General features: G+C 39.7%; 1 protein-coding gene across 2 annotated transcripts in view; it reads right to left on the bottom strand.

Annotated features, from left to right (window-relative positions):
* Positions 1-2428: 2428 nt before the first annotated feature.
* Positions 2429-23893, bottom strand: part of lingo1a (leucine rich repeat and Ig domain containing 1a) — a 146958-nt gene continuing 125493 nt past the window's right edge. For both annotated transcript variants that reach the window (XM_037767412.1, XM_037767411.1), the window contains one exon: positions 2429-6450. In XM_037767412.1, the coding sequence (XP_037623340.1) occupies positions 4591-6438 (1848 nt within the window). In that variant the 5' untranslated portion in view covers positions 6439-6450 and the 3' untranslated portion in view covers positions 2429-4590. The remainder of the gene's footprint in view (positions 6451-23893) is intronic.

Genomic DNA, 23893 nt, shown 5'->3' on the forward strand with positions numbered 1-23893 from the left:
TTATCAAAAAAGATCGGAATGGAGTAAAGTTAATAACATTTATAAGTAAACAAACATTGATAAATGGTTGATGAAATATAGTATATATAGTATGTGTATATATATATATATATATATATATATATATATGTATATATGTTTCAATTGTTATTTATACTGTCTTACAGCTATACTGTAAAGGCAGTTCATATTTTCATACAATGGTTCGTATGATATCTTATGAAAAAATTATTTCTCCTTTTTTGTTTGTTTTCATACAAATGTCCAGCAACACGTGTCAATTTCCGCTCGTTACATGCAATATTCTTTTCAAAATAAACTTCCGTCTTCACCGGAAATTACTTCATTAGGTTAAGGCAATAAAACTACTTGGTTAGGCTGAGGGAACTTGGTTAGGTTTAGGCAACAAAATTACAAAATTAGCTTTAGTAAAGGTTTTCGTTTGGCTTAAAATAACCTTGGAAGTGGCCTTACTTAAGTACGTAAATTACGTAACAAACAAATCAACGTTGACTTCTGGTTTCTGGTATGCGGTCCTCTGGGTGAAAGTCCGGTGTTTTTTGGCCAACCCATCCAACCCGACATCCTTCCCATGTGGCGTCCGACGTTCTTTATATTTCCTGATTCACAATTACGTGGATTATACATGAAATGATCTTGTGGGATATACACGAATAACAGTGCATTACTTGTCTTAGGTATAGCTACGAGCAGTGTATGAGACCAGCCTGAGGCAGTACAGCTGTATGGATACTCAGTCATAGTTGACAAAAACAGGTTGTTACTGTATATCTACTTTTAACAGCATTATAATGTGTTATAAGGTTTATATGCTGCTTGCCGAAGACATACAAACATGTAGATAGTTTTGGCGCTAAATGCATTACACATATCCAATATGCTGTTTGATGCAGCTGCCTAATTAAAGTGATTAAGATCTAAGCACTTTCAATTAGATGTATGACATTTCAAGTAGATACTATAATTTGCTGTCCACTTAATCCTGTTTTATTAGTAAACTATTGGGATTAGTTTATGATTTAACAATTTAAGTATTTCTAATTGATGTAAGGTTTGACAGACTGGCTGAAATAGGTGGATTAAGATACAGTATGTATAATGTGGAGTTGACCTTAACAAGGGCTTAAATTGGATCCTTTGATATGGATATAATAAGGATATGAGAAACAGCTTCCCTGCCATGTGTTCATATTCCACATCTAAACATAAATCTCGACTGACTTGCCTTTTATTTTAGGCATCTGATGCTTCTATTGTACAACAGAGGCGCCACCAACAGCACATTCACACTTGTATTTGTGTTTCCCAGATGCCATTAGGCACATGGATTTGGATGAGTGCGAGGAACACCCAGAGGTGTGTCTGTATTTTCATGCTCAGTTTAGGGGAGGTGACTTGTCGCACAGTGTCAGAATCCATCAGCCTGTTCCTGACCTAGAAATTTAAGCACAGATGTAATATCTGAGGAATGAAAACAATGGATGTCTCCATTACTCCCCAGGGCTCTGAGGCCTCAAGAATAGCTTCTCTCCTCTTCTATTCTGCCTGTCTGTTTTCAAGTCAGAAGATAAATGAGCATGCTTTGATGCAGCTTGAGGAAAAAAAAGAACGTCAAAAGTCCCCATGGAGCCCTGAGCAAGGAGGCAAGGATGTGGAATAAAAAGCAATGGGACAGAGATACAAACTTAATGCAGAGCAGCAGCATGTTCTCTGAAACTAGGCTGTCCTCGTCGTATCCCTGGTCATTTCCCATAACCTTCAAAGGGTAACCTAATTTGCTTACGTCTCGCTAAGAGACACCCCAGATTAAAAGTATTATTCAATGTTAAACACCTACTATTTTTCTGTTTCATTTTTAAGTTCACTAAGTAATTCCTTTATTGTTTCTTTTAAGAGTACAAATGTGCAGTGCAAATGAATAATATTCCCTATACATATCCTAATGTTTGTGATCCTTTACTAATGGTGGTTAATTAATGTTTAGAGGCCTGGCAATTAAACAAGTGAACTACCAATGCCTTGTAAACAAGTAATTAGCGCTGAAACATATGATGCAAAATTACCTTGCGGTCTGCATCATCATTTAATGAGGTATTCACTCAAAGAAATTAAACTTTAAATTGCTTTTTTGGTCACTGATGGACAAAAAAATACACCCAAAAGCTCCGCTATAGACTTAAGCTTGTACTTGGGTAGCAATGCATTAAAGGGGTATTAGATATTTCACTTTCATAAATCTGTATTGATGAAGAAGAAAGTCATCATTTTACAATAGTGACGAGGAAAAGAGTTTCGATAAATCTCAGCACCTACGTTAACCAAACCCCCCACACACACACAACTGTCATTTTTGGCTACATGACAGAGAAGTCTTTACTAACGACACATTAAAATCAAGATAGGACCATTGTGTGTTTAAAAAAGTCCATAGATTGTTTAATACAACATACCATATTCTCAACAATTCAACATCAACGAAATTTTGTTAATTAAAAAAAAAAATCTGCATATTACCTTTATTGCACAGAACAATTTGAATGTATTTTCCATAGATTTCTTTTTTAGTATCTTTTTTTTTTTTGTAAAAAGTTGGCTTGGACTACATGGTCAATATAGTCCAGGGTCAAAATTAAAAAAAGGAATAACAGGAACAAAAAAACAGAGTCCCAAGATCACTCGGGACCAAAAAAAGGCTAGGTACAGTAGCCACACTTTGAACGAAGAGAGCATTCATAATCAGCAAGAGGGAGAACCTTGAGCCATATCCAGTGATTTTTTTTTTTTCCTTTATGCAAAACGGATTACACCAAAGCTGCTTCAGATTGCTCCATGGGTGAAACCATCTGTGTCACTCCAACCATCTGCATATTCTGTCCATACTTCCAGCCCATTACTGTGTCGTTGTCTGTAATGTCATCCATCATAAATAACTTAGCCTTTATCCTCACACACGTTCGCAAAGCCCAGCTGTCCACAGTGTGTACTTGAAAAGGAAAGGCTGTAACCTCAGATTTCATATGCAGGACCAACTGGTAGCGTACTATGCACAGTTCTTTTTTTCCCCTGACAAACATTGCATGTTTCTGGGGGGAATAACAAACCTGGAAATGATCCTGGAAGGTACTATTTCCATGGCTTTGACGGGGGGGAGCATCTGCATAAATAAATCATTGATTTCATAAAACAATCAAGAAAAATAACCAACAATGAAAGAAATATTCTACAGCTTGAGGAGCACATTGTATCCAAAAACGTGAGCACCACAACCTTTTATTTGTCACAATCATGTTGAGAACAAAGTCATTTCATTACATAATAGTTTTTGAAATTCAATTTAAAGTCAGGGATAAGCGCTTTTTTACTATCAAGGTACCAATACCAGCTATTGTGTTTGATGGCAAAACCGTATGATATATGCTGCATCTATCGTTGGTACAGAGCCCCATCGTATCCGCAACATCATTCTGTATCATGCCCTCAATCCATGTGTGTGCACTGTCTGGGTTACATCTGAAAATTAGGGATGAGTGACACTGATACTGGTATCAGATACTGGGCTCAAAAGGCTTTATTAGAGCATTTACTCAAAGCTAAAATCCTATAATAAGAGCCATATTTAACAGCAAGATTTGCTGCTACTTTTAAACACTAAATATTGTTATAGTTGTCTTTCTAAAAATATTTCTAGTGCAGTACTGAGAATTGGTATCAATAGTAAAAGTTGCCCTGTTGTATCCCTATAACTACGTATTTTGAGAGCACTTATATTTGCATCATTCTGTTTTTCAGGTCACATAATGACCAACTGTTTTACGGTACCCTTCATTGTACTTTCTTGGTCAAGAAGGTAGCTATTAATTAGCTGCTGTGACATTCAAATTAACTGTACATCACTAACAGTTTTGTATTCCCCATAATATAATTGTGCCATACTATGTTATGTATTTTCTACTAATTGCTGGGACATACTCTTTCTCGGTAGGTATCGTGACATACGTACACATTTGATGGATCACAGAACAATCATCACTGTAGGAAATGAAACAGACCATACGTTGCACATAATGTAATGATGATGTACTTGAAATGCATCAACGCTGTATAAATGTGCTCATCAACCCATACAAATCTCATTCATAACTCGACATCTAACCTTGGAAATAAAAAAACAAACAAACGCTGAATAAAAAATACAGACACAAAACAGCAATGGTCAAAATATGATCTGCCCCTCGCATTCTGGCTGTTTGAAGTGTTTTTTTTTCTTTTCTGATATATTTTCCCAGTATAAATCCACAGGAGTATGAACTGCTTATGACAAATTTGACTTTCAATGAATGCCCCCACAGGCCTTGTAGAAACCACCGATGCCCTGTAGCACTGGATGTGCTTTCATTCCCTCTCACTTGTGAAAGTCAGGAACTCTCTAGTGCTTCAGTCAGGAAAAGAAAAACATTTTACTCTAAGTTAACAGACCAGGATCCACAGGTTTGTAAGGGAGGAAAGAAAACGTCTTCTTTTCCATTTGTCTTATTTTTTAGTTCAAAATGAATAAATCCCACAGATCCGTTAAATCATTTTCATGTTAAACTTGCGAGGAGCATCCGCCGTGCTGCTGCTCATGCCAGCGTCCGATTTCCGTGGCACATACTCGATCTCTATGTTGTGCTTGGTGTTGCCTTTGCCTCTGCTCCAAAGGAAGAGCAGCACCAGGCAAAACAAGACGACACCGAGAAAAGAGATGAAGCCCATTGTGGTCGCAATGATCAACGTCTTTATATCAAAGGGGAAAGGGGCGTTGGCTCTCGTACCGTTAGCACCAGTTTCTGAGGGCTGGTTGGAGATGAAGGCAAAAGTCTTGTTGGGCTGGTGTGGCCAGTCGGGCGAATAGCTGTGAATGTGCAGGTGAGCGAGGGAGGTGTCATTTCCGCCTGCGTTGCTAGCTATACACACATATGTGCCATTGTCTTGAATCTGGGCATAGCGAACCTCGAGGGTACCGTCTGGCAACACAGAGAGCCTTCCAATTGTCTTGGTGGTGATGAACTTTTTCTGCGGGGATAGCCACATTATTATCGGAGCAGGATCTCCATCCGCTTGGCAAGCAAAATGGACAATGGCTCCCTCGTCAACAAATTTCTGCTGGGGTTTGCGATCCCTAATCCTAGACTTGCGACACGTGAAGTAGTTGGGCTGCAGGACATCTGGGAAGTCTTTGAATTCTTTGCCTTGGACAAACTCGGGGGAGGCACAGGTGGGCTGCTGCCTGTTGAAGTTCAGTCTCCAGCGTCGTCGAAAAACCCATAACAGTCGGCAGTCGCAGGCCAGGGGATTATCATACAGGGCAAGGGTTTCCAGGTTGCCAACTGAATGGAAAGCAGACTCCTCTAAAGTGCTAAGGGAGTTTCCAGACACATTTAGAATCTTCAGGTAGTTTAGACCACGGAAAGAGTAGGGCTCGATCATCGCCAGTCTGCCTCCTACCAGGTGAAATTCCTGCAGACGCAAAAGATCGTGGAGCTTATTCCCCTCAATGGTGTGGATAGGGTTGTATGAAAGATTAAGAAAGCGCAAATAAACCAAGTGCCGCAGGGCTACATAAGGAATTGTGGTCAGGTTGGCATTTGCAATGGTCAGGGAGGTGAGATTTAATCCATACAAGCAATTTGGGGTCATCGTATCCAGATATGGCCAATTGGCTATTTCCAACACTTTCAGCCGATAGAGCCGTTTGAAGGAATAATCCCGTATGACATTGATATTCAGGAGGCGCAGCCTGAGCGTGATCAAACTGTGGAGGTGGGTAAAAGCCTCTGTTGGCACAGAGGACAAGTTGCACTTCTCCAGACTCAGGTGCTCAAGGCTACTTAAGCCATGAAAAGCCCGGTGGGAGATGAAAACCAGGTCGTTATCGCCCACCTCTAATGACCGGAGGTTGTACAAATCCTGGAACATGTAGTCCAACAGGATGACAATCTTGTTCTCACTTATGTCCAGCTGCGTGAGATTGCTCAGGCCCGTGAAGACACCGAGCTGGATCAGCTTGAGCTTGTTGCTACGCAGACCCAATGTCCGCAAGCCGTAAAGGTTGTTGAACGCTCCAGGTTCAATGGTGGAAATCGTGTTTTCGCTGAGCTCCAGGTGCTCGAGGTTGGCGAAGGCGGCAAACTCGTCCGGGTTGATGGTTCTGATGCGGTTCTTGCTGAGGTCCAGCAGTTTCGTTTCTGCAGGAATGCCCTCGGGAACTGTCATGAGCTTCTTGCGGTGGCACATCACAGAGCGCTCTTGAACGTTGCACTCGCAGCGGGATGGACAGCCTGTAGTGGAGCCGGACAGCACAGTGCCCAGCATCAGGATCAGAATGGGCTGCCAGCAAGCCACCAGGTAGCTGTGCCCAGTCGCTTCCCCGGCCGCCATCTTATCGGTTACCTGGGAAGACACAGAGAAGAGGGAAAACATTAGTTGGGAAATTAAATCCACACAACTGACACACCAATGATTTTGACTTCCTAACATTCCGCAAAATTCTGATCGTTTTTTTTTTTTTTTTAGACAAGAGGGAAACTCATTGCAGATTGTGGATTATTAAAATACATCAGCTCAAACAAGCTTCAGATGAGGTTGTATGGCATGATTTGACATCACTGAGCTATGGGCTGATATTCAAATATGCAGGTCTTTGCTAAATTCTGCAATTTTGCATCATATGTATTGGAACTGGAGTACAGCAGTGTGAACTTGTATTAAAACACTTTCCTTTGGCCATTGTGTCCATTTTCTGCCAGATGGTTGGATTAACAATCATAAGTGCTAAAAGTATGCCATTCTGGTGTGACACAACTCCTAACAGAACAGAGAGTATGAATCCTGCTGCAATATTCATGGCACAGACTCTAGATGAATAGAGGTGGGCGGTTACGAGGCATAAGGTATGTGCTTGCATAATTGAGTGCTGACACTTTTGAATTCTGCATCGTTTACGTTTCTGCACAGATCTTCACGAGGTAATTCAAATGCAAGTAGCTGCTGTGAACGCACAGCATTCTATCAGACCTATTTGTGATATAGAAGAGGAAATACCGATCCTAGCAAGTAAATTAAAGGCCAAATAATTCTAGCAATCTGCATACAGCCTCGCACCGCACACTCATCGTGTCTCTTGTCGAACACTCAACACCATTGCCCCTGCACACCTTGCAGACAATCAATCAGTCAATGCTATTGCCCTGATATGAAGTGAAGGGGTGCAGCTTCAAGTGGAATTAACAGCATTTTTCAGACAGTAATCCAATTCATGCTGTGTAACAGACACATATGCTGAGCACATCTGTGGTTTGTTCTGGTACTGTAAACTCTTTTTTCAACCCTACTCTTGTCTTCCTATACTTCTAGCCTGAATGTGCTGTGTGAGTTAAAAAAAAAAAAAAACAGTAGGGGGGTGTAGCAGCAGTAACAGGAGGATGCAATCAAAGACGGATGGTGACAGGCGTGATGTATGTGCTGTGGCTGACACTCGGCTCATGCAATCCTTTACGATAAAATATAGACCATGCACCACCAGGGAATTGGATACGGAGAGATAAATACAGAGTTTAAGAGCAAAAAACAAACCATATTTAATTCCAATGCCATCTGCTAGCATGCCTCCACCCCTTCCACTAACAATGCAATTAACAATTGATTGTATCCTGTTAGAATTCCCAGTTATATGCAAAATACCATTATGGCACATTTTACATGATAGAGTGAATTGAATATGGGAGTCATCATTTATGCTGTGATTTGCAGACTTGAAGAGTAATGATTTAGGATTTACTTAGTCTTTTAACCCATTTGTGCCCAGAGATTATATTTAGTATAATAAGGAAAAATGCCACAATTGTTGTGATTGGTCAAAACTTAGACATTTATAGATCACATGAAAAATCACACTTTTATTAATAGTCAAATCAGGATTTTTGAAAATGAAGAGAAACACTAACTAACTAACTAATTAACTATCGTATCATATCGTATCGTATCGTATTGTACCGTATCCTTGTAGTTTCTGAGATACAACCATTTGCTTATCATACTATATCTAGTATTTGGGCACATGGGACTACTGATTTTTCCTCAAATATAATGGAGTCTATTGCTAAAACAGTAGTACCGCGTGCCCAAAGACTAGATATAGTATCATAAGGGAAACTCACTTTTCAGCCAAACGGTTTGACCAATTAAAAAATTCCTTGTGCTTAGGCAAGTCCAGAGAACACTCCTTGTTTTTCCCAACATTCAAGCACATGCAGTTGGATTGTAATTCACTGACATGATGAAATGTGCGAGAAAAAAACGCCCCACAGAAGCAAAATCCTTCACATCTAGTTCACACTCATCAAGACATGTCTCTGGGGGACTCCTGTCTATGTGTGATGGCCGTTGTCACAATACGTAGAATTTTGCCAGTGGTGTGCAGTTTCATCTCTCGCTCTAGATATGCCTTTAAAAGTCGATTGCCACATGGTGACATGGTGCTTTTTGCTGATCCACACAAGGTTTATGTGAAGAAGGATAGTGCACACGTTTGTGCTTCTACAGATTTCATGGACCATATTACATGTGACAGATTGAGACTGTAGAGAAAAGGGAAAAAAAAAAAAAAAGTCTGTGGCATTTTGACAGTTAATTATGGGGTGACATGTTACTGCCATTGTGGTCACCACTAATAACTTTTTCCCACTAAACCAATGGACAAGTGGACATCAGACTCATCAAAAAAGGGGCTTTATGGGTTAGATTTACTTCACTCAATTTCATTTTATTCCCTCTGAGGTCAAAGTTCAGATTGGGGATTTGATGATACCATCTGTAATCAAGTGAAACCAAGAGATTTCAGGCAGAGATGATGGCGCACCCAAGACCAGAGACCTTCACCAGAGCCTGCTGCCTCCTGTCATCCTTAATCATTCTTATTCCTCATTGATCAAGTCAGTGCTGAGGGCTGCGAGATGGAGTGGTGTGGGGCTTTGTGTGGCGTGCTAAGACACCTAAGAAGAAGGAGTGGCCTTATCACAAGCTCAATTCCATCTGTCACTCTCTATCATGTGGCTATCGCATATTGGATATCAGTCAATGAGATACTATTATGTCCGACTGTATTACAAGTGACACTGAAACCCAATCAAGGAAATGATCAAATCATAATCCCCAGTTGGTAAAGCTCCACGACTGCACCTTCAGCAGGTTGTGGACCCCGGTCAGGCTTTTTAATAAGTCCTCACACTATACAGGGTCAAAGTCCCCTCAAAATAACACATGCACTTCATTACTCAATCATAATTCAACTGATTATTTTCCAAGATCCATTAGAAAGAGATATTACAAAAGCTTTTACAACCATTCCTTCTAAATGTGAGTCCATGTGTTTTCACAACAGGGTTATTGCACATGGCTTCAGCAGCAAATATGCAGGGAAACAAGCAAAGACGGGGGACACATTAAGATGAAGAATGCCATCCACGGGTAAACATTTGCAGCTCTGTTTTGTTAATGATCTGGTGTTATCATTCCCTCGCAGGCGTGTAGTCTGAATGCAGTTCTTCATTCCAATCAGCACTCGAGTGAGCTCCCAGAGAATTACATTAATTGAGGTGAAGTGAGAGGGGGCGTGCTTCTCGGCGAAAAGGATGTGGTCGAGGAGAAGTAAGACAGCGGCGCTGAATAAATGAAGACCCGCTAGTCCAAGACCAGTAATAACTAGATCAATGAATAGTGAGATTAATGCCTTTATGACAGAATCCACTGGGATCCTGAAGACTCATATCAGGAAGTGGATGGTGCCCTACAGTATGCGCCTATTATAACAGAGTGTCGTAAGAGTAGCCATCAACGGACAATAAATATGATTTTTACTATCTTTTCCAAGCTGCTGTCATTAAGTCAAGTTTATTGGAAACTTTTAATACATTTTAAGCAATTAAAAATCAAATTGCAATCTCATAATGAAATAGTTTTTCATCAGGAAAGAGAATTTATTTCCTGCAGTTTATCTTTGGTGCTGAAGATATCCTTGTTTCTTTGTAGGCAGCAGTGTTACAATTAGTGCAAAGCCCCAATCAAAAGACCAAGCCACCAAATCTGTATAATGTAGCCTCAGGTACTTTTTCTTTTAGAAGATGAAGATCCTTTTTCACTCATTGTGGCTCCATGTTCAACAGGTTTTACGCACCCACTTGTAATACGTTGTTTTAACAGCTTTCTGTCCTCTAGTAGCGTTTACATACGGCGCTATCAATTCACTCAATCTTGTTCCACGTGTCTGAATGAGGCTGTCTGTCATCATTAAGTTCTCCACAATAAGCACAATCAAACAGAAGTGGGGAGGGGGGTATTGTTACCATTTAAGTATCGCCCAAAGCTTTAGTTTACCTGTCACAAGACATCACTCCTGAGCCTTGTTAAATACCAAAGTTAAATACCTGTAAGCTTCCGGGAAATCCCTGAGATGATGCCGAAGTTATCTGTCGCACAAAGTGTTAAAAGCCTTTAAAGCCCCTTCCTCTGCAAATTGCTTAGTCAGCTGGCAGGCTAATCCTAAATGGACGGACCCAGCCACGGAATTTTATTTACCGTATTATTTGCATGACTTTGATAGTCTATCCTAAGACAATTTGTAGCAAGCAGATGCCACTATACCCAATATCTTCCTTAAGTACATGTAACAAATTCATGTGGGGCAGTATGCCTATTTTGTTTTATTAATGTTTAACTATAATTTGATAATTATGATGAGAAGAAAACCCAGCTGCTCAGATTATAAATTAAACTGCTCCGTAAAATACTTATTGGTTCAATTCTTTGCAGTAAGTAGCAGCTTGGAGTTATAACACGGGACATGAATATTATTGACACCCACTCTTTGGCTAAATCCATCTTAACCAGGAGAGTCTGACCTTTAGCTCCCCACGTAAGATCACTTTCACACTGCTATAATGTCGCCTATCTGAATTTCGAGAGAAAGGTTACCCTTGTGTCATTGAGAAGCTAAGCTGCCTGGTGGGATTGCTGGCTGGAGCTGGGCCTGTGAAATGGCAGGGCTTAAATGTAAGCCGACGCCCGACAGATGGACAGCAAAGCCCTAATCCAGGCGAAGAAGCTGGTCGGTGCAACAAGGTGCAGAATTCCAACAGAGTGGCCAGCTGTTGTCCTGATGAAACTCTGCCATGAAACCTGTTGACATGTCCCTCCTGAACTTCACCTCCTACAGGGGTCATATACTGTTTCCGTGCAGGTGCTCTGCTTACTGATGTCTAACTCCATCACACAGCTATGAATACATTTTAGAAGAAAAAAATGTAATGTAACTAGGAAAGCATCAACTTTCATCGTTCATCTGCAGCATGCAGACATGGATAGATACATGAAATGTGTTCCTAACCTCCAAGGGGTGGACAAAATATTAGCAACACTTTGTCTTTTCTTTGTCTCTGCTGTACTCAGGTCTCTCTTGTAAAAGTGTTATTGATTGAGTAAAGGTCAGAAGAATTAAAGGTGATGATAATAATTAGGGCTTTAAAAGCTAACGTGATAATAACACATTAACGCAAATTTGTTTTAAGGCTACAGTGAAGATGATGGCATCACATGAAACTAGAAAAACTTAAGGAATCCATTGGTACCAACCATGAGACCATCTAGAAGGAGGCTAAGTAACGCTCCAAACATACACTAAATTTTGGCACAGAAAAACTGTCATGGCCATTTTCAAAGGGCTCCCTTGACCTCTGACTTCAAGATATGTGAATGAAAATGGGTTCTATGGGTACACAAGACAGGCACAGACATGCCCACTTTATGATAATCACATGCAGTTTGGAGCAAGTCATAGTCAAGTCAGCACACTGACACACTGACAGCTGTTGATGCCTGTTGGGCTGCAGTTTGCCATGTTATGATTTGAGCATATTCTTTATGCTAAATGCAGTACCTGTGAGGGTTTCTGGACAATATTTGTCATTGTTTTGTGTTGTTAATTAATGTCCAATAATAAATATATACCTACATTTGCATAAAGCAGCATATTTGCCCACTCCCATGTTGATAAGAGTATTAAATACTTGACAAATCTCCATTTAAGGTACATTTTGATCAGATAAAAAAAAACTGATTAATTTGTGATTAATCACGATACAATATTTCAATCCATTGACAGCCCTAATAATAAGGCAATACAATTCAACAGAACCACAAACTATGACCACCAAAATGACCAAAGTTAAATTAACACCCTAAAAGATTTGGCTTTCAGCTAGGTGTACCTAATAAATTGACTGAGTGCATATGCACAAATATTTAAACATGTTCCTCAAAATACTATAGGCATGTAAGAATTGGTTAAAAAAAAAGGGTAAAGGTGATAGATTTGTTTCTTGTGTTAGTGGTAAGTTTTCTGATCCAGAGGTGATACATTCAGATAACGCTGTTATCCATCATTTTTTAAGGGTCCTCAAGCCTTTATACATTAAATCCCTAAAGCCGTATGGACTGTTGACCCTTTGCTCTGACCTTATTGAGTGGTGTGGGTGGTAGGGGAAGCGATCAATTCAGTGTATTATTATTTTTGTTGTTGTTATTGGTCACAGGTTAAAGGGTTTTGTTGTATTTTCATTATTTTCCCGCTTGCAAATAATAGTTAAAAAAAAATTGGACACTAATCTTATATTAAGTGGGATTTCCCCTCAAGAGGAGTTTGCAAAACAAACAAACACATTGCTAATGATAATGGCAAAACTCCATAATATCTAAATGGGTGATACTGATGTGTGCAGGGATCAGTAGTCTAATGATTGCGGTTGTTAAAACTCTGAAAGTCATGTTTCATTGCACCCAAGTTCACCCATACTGCTAATTTGGGGCTAGCTTTTTTTTACAGATGTGGTTGATGTGTGAGAGAGGAGAGTGTGTGTCCTTATGTGGTGTTCCATCATTATTAAGCTCATTAGCCTCTTCGTCTCTCCAGCTCTATTCAGAGAAATCACCGTTAATTTTTGGGTTCTTAAGGAGATGTGTTTTCAAAGAGGAACAGCCTCCAGAATGTCAGATTTTTTGAAAGTGGATGCAGGATTTTGGAAGGACTCAGATGAGCACTCACTAATGAGAACCCACACTCCCTTTCACAACATCCAAAAACATATTAAAAAAGAAGCCTGCTGGTTATATTTATCACCATCTGACTATGTTACCTTTTTAAAAAAAGCTACAGAAAGCTGCGTGGTGCCGACAAAATCAAAGATGACATTATCTTTCACTCACAGCTTCACAGTTTTTATGAATAATATCTAACAGTGATCTTGTTTATATAACCATTATAATATTTCACCTAAAATAAGTTATCACACCTTCACGGTTCATTTCATTCAGCTACATCAGTACAGTAAGTAAGTATATCTCTTAAATCACTTAACTGTAATGCAGCCTGTATGACCAGGGAAAGACAAAAAGCAAACTGTATCAAACTATTAATAAACAATTTTGTGATATCTCTAGTATATAGATTAATCTCCTATAGCTCCACAGCTATATAGCTCCAACCAATTCAATCTCGTCTGATATGACCTTGATCAAATTTCTTCAAAGTGCCTCTAAAGTGCAAAAATATTTGATTTTATTCATGCTAAGCTGTGCATTTATGTTTTTTGAAGCATGCCATGCATTTTAGCATCAAAAGTGAAGTTGTAGTTCACTAAAGAAGAAGTAGAAGTATTCATCAAATACCAATGATGTATATGATAAAATATAGCTTAATTATGGTAAACAAGTTGCCGATTCTAAAAAAAAAAAAGCACAACATTTAAATCATTTTATTCTTCAATATCTTCACTAGACTGAGAATCTGGGAGCTCTGTGATGCTCTACTTAGGCACAGCAGTGCTATGAGCTAAATGCTAAAGTACAGCCGAGGCTGATGGGAAAGTTGTCACATATATTTGGCGTAGACTGTATATAAGAAGTGGACGTAGTCACTGTGATTTCACCCATTGGTTTGTTGACTGCAGTTTTGAAGCCTCGACTTTGGCATTTTGGCCGTCGCCATCTTGGGTTTTTTGCAACCAGAAGTGACACGAGAGGGTGAGTACAACCGAACGCTGAAAAAGACATTTTTATAGGCGACCAAAATGTCACAATTAACTTTCATGAAAAGAAAACACTGTGAAAAGTTGTAAGACGAAAACGCGGACAACTCCCAGACCGGACAACGCCGTGGTAGAAACCTGTCAATCACAAGGTAGCCACGTCCCAAATCATACCCTGCTTTATGGTCTATTTGACTCTAAATGGGACCATAATTTACTAAATGAACGTTATGCTGTATTGAAGAAGACTTGAAACTCGCGATTGACGCCATTAACTCATATTTACAATGTTTACTGAGGTAATAAATCAAGTGAGAAGTAGGCTCATTTTCTCATTAACTTCTATACAATCAGACTTCTTTTAGCACCCAGAGGAGTCAGCCCCTACTGGTTATAGGAAAGAATTGGCTTCTTTTCAGAATGCGGAGGTTGCTGCCTGATATTTGGTCATAAACCAAAGTACGAATCAAAGTTTTGACCTGATGATAGAGCTAGATGAAAAGTCAAAATATCACCAAAGATATTATAATTCACTCTGAGGAGAATATGAATGTCTGTACCCGATTTCAAGAACAAACTACACAGAGTAACTTCAATAAAGTCTAATGGAAGACCTCATGTTTCCTCTTTTTACTCATTAGAATTAACTATGCACTGGTGAGTGGGTAAAAATCGAATGTATGTATTATAGTAGCTGCATTACCTTTGGAGTGTTTGGGAGCAGAAAGTAACTAAGCAGAACAGCTAGATTGTGAACAATTGAGCTCCCCCAGAGAGAGCTGCTGGAATCGCCGTTTCCTTTCCTCCCCCTAAGGCTGAGAGAAAATGCTTCACAGGCAGGAGGGCTGCTTCTAACACGCATACACACACACACACACACACACACACACACACACACAGAGAGAGATGCTGTTATCAAATTTCTGTTTGTCTGTGTATTGCTTTGTCCCATAATGCTGTGCCCCCCACTCTGAGGCCTAATCTTTGGGTTTGGGACAACTTGCTGACAGAGCCTTCGAGGCTTGAGGTGATTATGTCACGGGGGCACACGGTTACACATGGACTCTTCTCCAAACACCGCGGGAGATGCCAACCTTCACTGCTCCGGAGCACCACTTGCTGCTAGACTGGCAAAAACTGAAAACACTGCAGCCGTGGCAATAAATGTAGGAGAAACAAGAACCTATGAAGGTCACAGAGGGCTTTATATTTCAGACTGGATGCGGATCTTGGATGAGTGTTTTAGCGTGTGGGCTGAACCTGGCTTGTTCTAGTTTGTTTAGTTTGGAAGATTGAGAGGCCAGCACTAACAAGGTCCCATGAGGTGCTTTAAGAAAGTCTGTTTCAAGCAAAGGGCCAAAGAGAATTTGTGCTTCTTTTTTTCACTCAGCAGTTCTAGTCATACTATTTTCTAAAACTTTCAGATCCCAAACTTTGTTTTTGTCTGTTTCAATGACTACTATAAAAATAGATATAAAAGGGATTAGGATTTGCAGCTTTTCTATCATTAAAATGAAAAATATTTGGGTTTTGGACTGTTGGCCAGACAAAACAAGCAACTGTCATTTACAATCAACAACATTCAGTTACTTACATCAACTTTGTAGCAGATCTGAGCTTATTAAAGGTTATTACAAATGGTTCTGGTTGCTACTTGAGCTCTGCTTTAGATATGCAGTACACAAAATAGCCCCTGAGACAGTATTACAACTTCAATGAAAATAGCCGCAAATACTTCTCATTCTTCAAAGTTGCTTTAAAACAAAACACATGACCGTTTGCACCATATGAAGGGCCCACATAAGAGTTTATATAACTATACACGGTTTGTCTTTTTGTGAACGACAATAGTGTTTTTCAATTTCTTTGGATCCAAAATTAAGAACCATTTTCCTTCTCTTGCATAATGTACCCACAAGCTTCTGATTAGGAAGAAACACTGACGTCTCACCATTATTATTGTAATGACTTCACAGGCTATTGTGCGAAAAGCAAAGGAGCTTAGGCAAATAAACAGGTTCCCCGTCGCTGCTGTGATGAGCAGCCACGAAAACATTTACTTATGTAATCATCCATTTTTCTTCACCTACATGTATATGAGACATCTACTTGTTCTTTTTGGACAAGGGCAACTGTGAGAGAATCAAAATTAGTTGTTTTTCTTATAATTCTCACATTCAACATTTTATTTTGATTACCTTATACATGTTTCCATGTATGGCGGTCAAGTTCACATCCCCAGACTGAAGGACATAAAGTCAGTTCCCTCACATATCCTGCCAGAGCATCCAAATCTAAACTAAACTTTAAATAATACACATTTTTTCGCTCAGAATTAATCATCCACGAGTGATGAGTTAATATTATGCAGCTAAATCAAGCCCTTACCTCTTCTATTGAACAAAAGCATTCGCCGAGACATTGTGTCACATTTCATTTCAGAACGACAGTACTTGTGGAAATCAAAGCAGTCCTCAAGCAGTGCTATTGGGGAAGAATCATGTTTGAAAGGTGAAGATGTTACAATTGTAAAATTGAACATAAGAACCCTCCTGAAAAATAAATCAGAGGTGGAGGAGAGGATAAATGAACGTTTTGAGAGGGGGGGGTACTGAACTCATTACTCTCCTCACTCAATTTGTTTGAATAAATCTTTTAGATGAAGTGAGTGGATTTGACAGTTGCCCTGAGAGTGTATGTGTTGGGCGGGGTGGGAGGGGTGTTTGTATTTGGGCGAGCTCTTATGCTGGCTTATGGAACAACCAGTGCATCAACTCGTCCATATATAGGATGTAGCTTTAATAGCTGCAACCACACCACAAGCTACAGTCGTTCCTCAATTAAGGGAATCAACATGGAAACAGGCCTTCATTTCATGATGAATAATTTAAGCCCTATCTTATCGGCTGCTAGGAAGTGTGATGGGCACACAGCGTGGAGCGTCTTAGGGCCATATTGACTTTAATTGTGACTGGCATCCTCCCAGTGTGGCGAAGAAAATGTCCCCTTTGCTTAGCCGGCCCCGAAGCTCGCAGTGAGGCCTTTAAAGGGAGATGAGCTGTAATTAGTTGATAGAGAGGTGACCCCGATGCACAACATGCCACACTAATGCACTGGGATCTGGAGGATAGTGCTGTTGCTGGAGAGCAGCAGAGATTGCAGACAAAACACTGCGGGGAGCTTCAACAAGGCAGGGATTGTTTCCAACATGCATTATTTTATTTCAGTATCGAAGAATTACCAAGTAAGGCTTGTCATGCTGAATAGGGTTGCATTGTTGGAGAAGAAAAAAAAAAATCTGGCAACCTGCCATTCAGTTTGCCTATCCAAGCTCACTGTACATCGGGTAGAGGACAGGAAACACCTTGGGCAGAATACAAAACAGGTGGTCTACCTCCAGGTCTGAGAAGTGAAGCCAATGCTGAAGCTCCTTAAACTTGCATTCTTTCTAATAGTCAGCAGGGGGCGACTCCTCTGGTTGCTAAAATAAGTCTGATTGTAAAGAAGTCTATGAGAAAATGACGGTAACGGCCAAAATGCCAAACTCGAGTCTTCAAAATGGCAGTACACAAACCAATGGGTGACGTCTAGGTGACTACGTCCACTTCTTAAAAACAGTCTATGTACAAAACAAACACAATATATAAAATAGTCAGGGCCAGTACATATCTTTGTCACAATCTTAGGAGACCCTTATATAAGTTTTATGTATATGTAAAATAATACATAATGGCTGATATAGCATTGTCATGTTTAAACTCTCAATATCAGCTTTAAAACTCCAGTATCCGTCAAGCTTTCTTCTGTACTGTACGTTAACCATTTATTGATCTATTTCATGACTGTTTTACATCAGCTAGCAGTCTTTATAATTCTGTAACTGTTCAATATCACTTTCAAGGACGTCGAATAATGCAGTCCTCAACTGCAACAGTCATTCCTATTCAAGCCATGGTTTTAGTGGCATTGAACGGATGAAAGCAACAATCATGCCATGCTTCTCCAAAGGCCTTCGTCCCATGTACCATTTCGAATCTCACCACTGTCACTGTTTTCACCAAAGGAACCAAAGGAGAAAAAAGAGAAGCAATAAAACAACTCCCTAGTCTCAACCTTGGGTCATTTTTCTCATTTTCTTAAAATGGCATAGTTCTTTCGAGTAGATGTTTTTGTAGGACATTGTTGAAGGTGAATCTAATTCAGAGACGGAGAGGACTGTATTCCGTGGATTTTAAAATGGATGCCAGTGTAGCCACACCTTCAGGAAGGTGACAGAGTATAAGATTCAAGACACAATTGCATCTTTAAACAATACTATACAATATATTTTCCCCGCACAGTTCTTGATTCATGGCTCTCAAATGTACAGCCTCTTGTATAAAACTGCCTGAGCAAAGTCACTTCAGCTTACTCATTTACGATTTATCTCCTTCAATGGTGTGAGCTCAGACAAAAACACTGTCCCATAAGTGCTTTATCAAAAAATCAGTTGCATTATAAGAACTGCACAAGAGCCAGCCAAAGCTCTGAGGCACAATCTGTTTCTGCAGCACAACAAAACAAATGTTTTTTTTTGCTTTTTCTCTCCTCTCTACTGCAATGTGAGAAAAGTCAAAAGGTAGATTTAACCTCGCGAATAATTAGTGACAGGTCTGCAGTGTATCGCTGAGGTCTCACCATTCATCCTTCATTTAAACGGCGAGGGCATACTGGCTGTTGTTTTAACGTGTTGACCCAGACTTTTCATCTGTTGACTTTCAGAGCTAAATATAATGAGAGTGGACCCAGAACAACAAGGCATTTGAAATGCATACAGTGTTGTTCTTGCACTGCCAAACAGTGACTCAGGATTCCTACTTCAACCAAAATGAATCACCTGATTGTATATGCAAACGAAATGGCGCCTGTTGAGGCAAGCAAACGGAGTGTAAATGAATAGTCCAAAGGCAACGGTCTGCTCAGTTATCGATTGAAACGGCTGTTAGAATAGGCCGGACAATTGACACATACCGGCAGTGAAAATAATTTACAGTATTTAGGTTGTAGTGGGGATTTGTTACACACTGTATCTGATACTTTTGCACAGAAGGCATGAATCAATCAAAAACAAAAACAACCCTGGGCCCTTTGAGGATGCAGGACCGAGATGTTTGCCCAAACTGAGTGCACTGTACTATCGATTTCTCCAAAACCTATACCACAGCTCATCAATAAATCCTGTGATTCCCACTTTCAGCATCCAATATTTATATGTTTCTCCTTTTCTGAGTATCATTTCACTAAAACAATCTTATGTCAATGCTTTTTTTTTTTTTTTCACCTCCACAATCTACGGAGAGCGGAGCAGCCTGGGCCGACCCCACCGTGGCTCCGGTGCAGAGATAGGGGAGCTTAATCCATGTCCTCTGAGAGATCGCCCAGAAAGATGAAGCCTTAATTAGCCAGATAAAACCCCACATAATGGCGCTATTGATATAGACTGGGAAATGAGGACTAAGCAGAACAAAAAAAAACAAAGACAACTGCATATGAGATGGCTGAGAGAAGAAGTTAGGAGACAGAAATCAACTGCAGTGGATGAAAAAAAAAAAAAAAGGGTGAGTTCACTCTCACTCTCAACTCCAACAGGGGAGCATTGTCTCATCTCTCGGAGCAATCCACCTGCTCCAAATTCTCTCATAAGAAGCTTAGAGAAAGAAAAAATGCTGACCTTCATATAATCAAAGATTATGTGGAGGAAAACAACAACAGTTTTTTGGAGTACTTAAGCAATAGCACTCATGGGAGGTTCGAGCAATTAAAGGCAAAATTACTTGTCTAAGCTGTCCTTGTATCCTCCCGTTCTCCATCTTTGGTTCCCTGCAGTATGAGAGGAGGTCATAAAGATAGTGAAAAGAAGAGAATCACATCTTACTAGCTCTGCTAATCCTAGGGGTACTAGAGGGAGCGGAATCTCACTTTTAGAAAGACAATCTAGGTATCTCGCATGCTACACATGGATCAATGACAAGGTGACCCTGTATAGTAATACCAGATGGCTTTAGGGTTGGCAAAGACACTGCAAATCCCTTGTCAACACTTGTGCCCTCCTTTTTAAAAGAAGTGACAGAAAAATGCATTAGAACTTTGTTCCTTTCAGCTTTGGAATCCTTGAAGTAATTCTGCTGAAATGGATTTAAAATGGTGCGTTTTGGGCGAGGTTATGTGTGGATTACTATCTCTTAGGAAAACCTCATTAGATTCCGAGTGCAACTCATATCAAAGCCCATCCAACCTCAATCTGCAGAGCTATGGAAGTGAGATCCGTTCTGCCACTCATGCCTTAATTAATGAGAATGACTGTCTGTTTCCTTTGTCTCCCCGCAAAGAGCAGTGCCTTTGTTGTAGCATGCTGACAGGCAGATGATATGCTTGTGGACACACATTTTTTTAGAATTTCATCTTTGTAGTCTCGTCATGTTAGCCTTGTTGTGATGCAACTCGTATGACATTTGCAGAGGAGACGTAAGCCAACAGCGCTGAAAACACTGCTAACTGTGCTTTTTTTTTTCTAGATAACTCTCGGTTTAAAACACAAACTTTATTTGTGCAGTCTGGATGATTAAACACATTCATATTCGTAGAGTTGGCATGATGGTGAAACAGGAATAAAAAAAAAAAAAAACACCATCATCCCTGAGAGCTACAAAACAGAAAGTTTGTGCTTCAGTGAAATGAACAGTTGTACTGCAGAGGTTCAAATGTCACTGACTACATTTACATGCACATTAATAGTCCACTATTATTACAAATATGACAATGTTCCAAATTTGATATGGGTCATGTAAACAGCATATTTCGTTTGGATATTTTGAATTAGGCCTTATTAAGACATGTGGGATATGCCGACATTATTCAGGTTTTAGGAGTATTTTATAAACATGTATACAGCACATTCAGAATATGTGTCTCAATTGGGGTTTTTACGGCAGTTTGCGACACACATCCTCATGCCTGTTTACGGCCAGCTCTGCGCGTTGTACACAAACCAACTAGCCAACAGTTAGAAATGCATGCCCAAAATAAAAAGCCTACATTTCTGGTCAGAATTGAGAAACACACCTACTTTTAAACATCATAAAAGACTTAGATGTCAACAGGTTTTTGGATATGCGCAAATATCGCAACGCAGACCTTTCCAAGAAGATAGCTGAAGGAAGGAAAGAGGGAGGCTGTGTACGCACTGGCGAAGAAATCCGCCACTGCTTACATTAATCGGAGTATTCACGGCTGCATGTAAACTGGAATATTAGTGGGATATTAATTTTCCTTATCCATGTAAACAGCTTCGTGAGAATATTGTCTTTTTGCAATAAGGACAAAAATCAATCAGTCGATGTCATTTAAATGTTGCATTTATAATGGAAATGATTAGTCAATCAATTTGTTTTTGAGCAAAATAAAGTAATCAGCAGCAATTTTGAATATAAATTAATTGTTTCAGTCAATGTTCAAGTAAAAATGCTGAAATTGACAACAACCCCATTGCGACAAGTATTTTTCCACTTTTTTTCTGATGTTTTGAACATTAATAAATAATTATTAAGCAATTAATTGTTGCTTTACTTTTTACATAAATATAAATTCAACAAAGATGGCACAATGATGACATTGCTTGACTTGTATCTGTCCTAAAGCCTGGCCATATTTGCCTCATTGCTGTTGTACTCATTATTGCCAACATGGTAGGAGCAAGCACAAGAAAATGCAAAAGAGCTGAATTATTTATTTGACATTTGCATATCTGTACGTCAGGATCAGGGCGAGGGTAGATTGGGTTATTGAGGGTAGATTACTCCTGAGATTTCATTTTAGGGCATACTGTAACACCAATTTACAGAGCCCATTACTTCTCATCATACGCAGGATTTTAATGCATAGAGTTAGACTTATACCATAGTTCCCTACAGTACAATGCATGTAAGACATTTTTTTTTTTTCCCCACCTTAAATTGACTCATTCTGTCACCGTAATAACTTTTACCACCTCTACACCTTTGAACAGAGTCCCCTGCTAAATCAGTTATGAGATGGAAGGGTTAAATTGCCCGGACCATCCTCTCGCCCCACACCAGCGCTCTGCAGACCTGATCTCTCTCCCCTCTCGATTCCCACAGGTTCCCAAACTACTTTGCACTTCTGTGGCAGCGCGTCACTCGCCAGCGTCCAACAAGGTCAAATGCCATTTCATTTTCTCGCCTTTGATCGCTGCCTGGCCCTTTCATCAGTCCCCATCCACCCACGCTCTACCACCATCACCATTTCACTGCTTAGACATCCCTCATTCATCCCCCCCCCCAGGTTTAGAGAATGTGACTGGCAGCAGCCAAAGTTAGAATATGTGTGTCCAGAGGTAATACATAAGCAAACTCGTAAAGTCAGTGCTTTGCTATTAGAGAGGATCAAACGAATAGTCCAAACAATGTGCATTTAGTTGTGGCATACATACATCTCAAAGCCTTCCACCAGTAATTCTGCTTTTCCCGTCCTTGAATGAAGCTTTCTGCATTCTGTTTTCCTGATTGACACATTGACAATGACTGAATGAAAATCTCCATCTTGCCTCTCTGCTTAACCAACCCCACCCATACTGTGCAGCTCAGCTTAGAGAGGAGACTGTGTGTTATTATGTTGTCCTGTGGGGCTGGGCAATTATGGAGAAAACCAAATATTACAAAAAATGTTGACGAAATACCTCGATATCGATGTTGCGACGATACTGTAGAGTTGATTTTTGACAAATAATCATCACTAATGTGGATTTAAGGATTCAGTGGGTAAAGGGAAATAATAGAACAGCTAGAACAGACTGTTAAGTTCAGAAAATTACATCCCTTTATTTTAATGTAGACTTTAAAACCAGGAAAAGATAACACTTATGCCATATTACAATATCCAAAATCTAAGACGATATCTAGTCTCATATCACAATATCGATATAATATTGATATATTGCCCAGCCCTATAGTCCTGCAAGGTTTCACCAAACTAACCATATTCAAAATCAAATCTATGTCACAACCGCAACACTTCAGTATGCTATTAGCTATACAATTTACATTGTTCTGGCTTCCTATTGACCTATAGGGGTTTAAGCTGCTGGCCATGGAATCTGAACATCCCTGGTTTGAATCTTCGTTACATGTCACCCCTCCTCTCTCCCCTAATATCCATCCACATCTCTGCTTTCTATCTAATAAAGGCAAATGAAACCCAAAATACTTAAAAGATTGACACTGTCCTCACCTTATTACTCATCATTGTGTATCTGTTAGATCCAGTATATTTTGCCTCCCAGCTGAATATCTCCCTGGTAAAGGATGTAAAAACATGGGCATGCATAAAAGATGTCTTATTATGGATATGCCAATAATGATAATAATAATAATATATGACACATTTTGACTTGGCCCATACTTCTGATTCCTTCAATTTTAAAAAAAACAAAATGTACGTGTTCATGTTCAGTCATGTTAAATGATTCAAGATGTTGCTGAGATGGTTAGTTGTTAAGTTGAAAATTGACTCCAGTTTTGATCACTGTTTAATATTTTAGACAACTATTGGTAGAACAAATATATATATTTACTGGATATGTCTGGAGTCTGAAGAGTTGCTTGCTTTTTCTTGCTTGTTTTCATGGCATTATAAATTGAACACTTTGGGTTTTTGGCCGGCGGTCAGAATAAATAAGCAATTTTGACACATTAGCTTGGCTG

Source organism: Sebastes umbrosus, chromosome 4, assembly GCF_015220745.1.
Source record: "Sebastes umbrosus isolate fSebUmb1 chromosome 4, fSebUmb1.pri, whole genome shotgun sequence".
NCBI lineage: Eukaryota > Metazoa > Chordata > Actinopteri > Perciformes > Sebastidae > Sebastes > Sebastes umbrosus.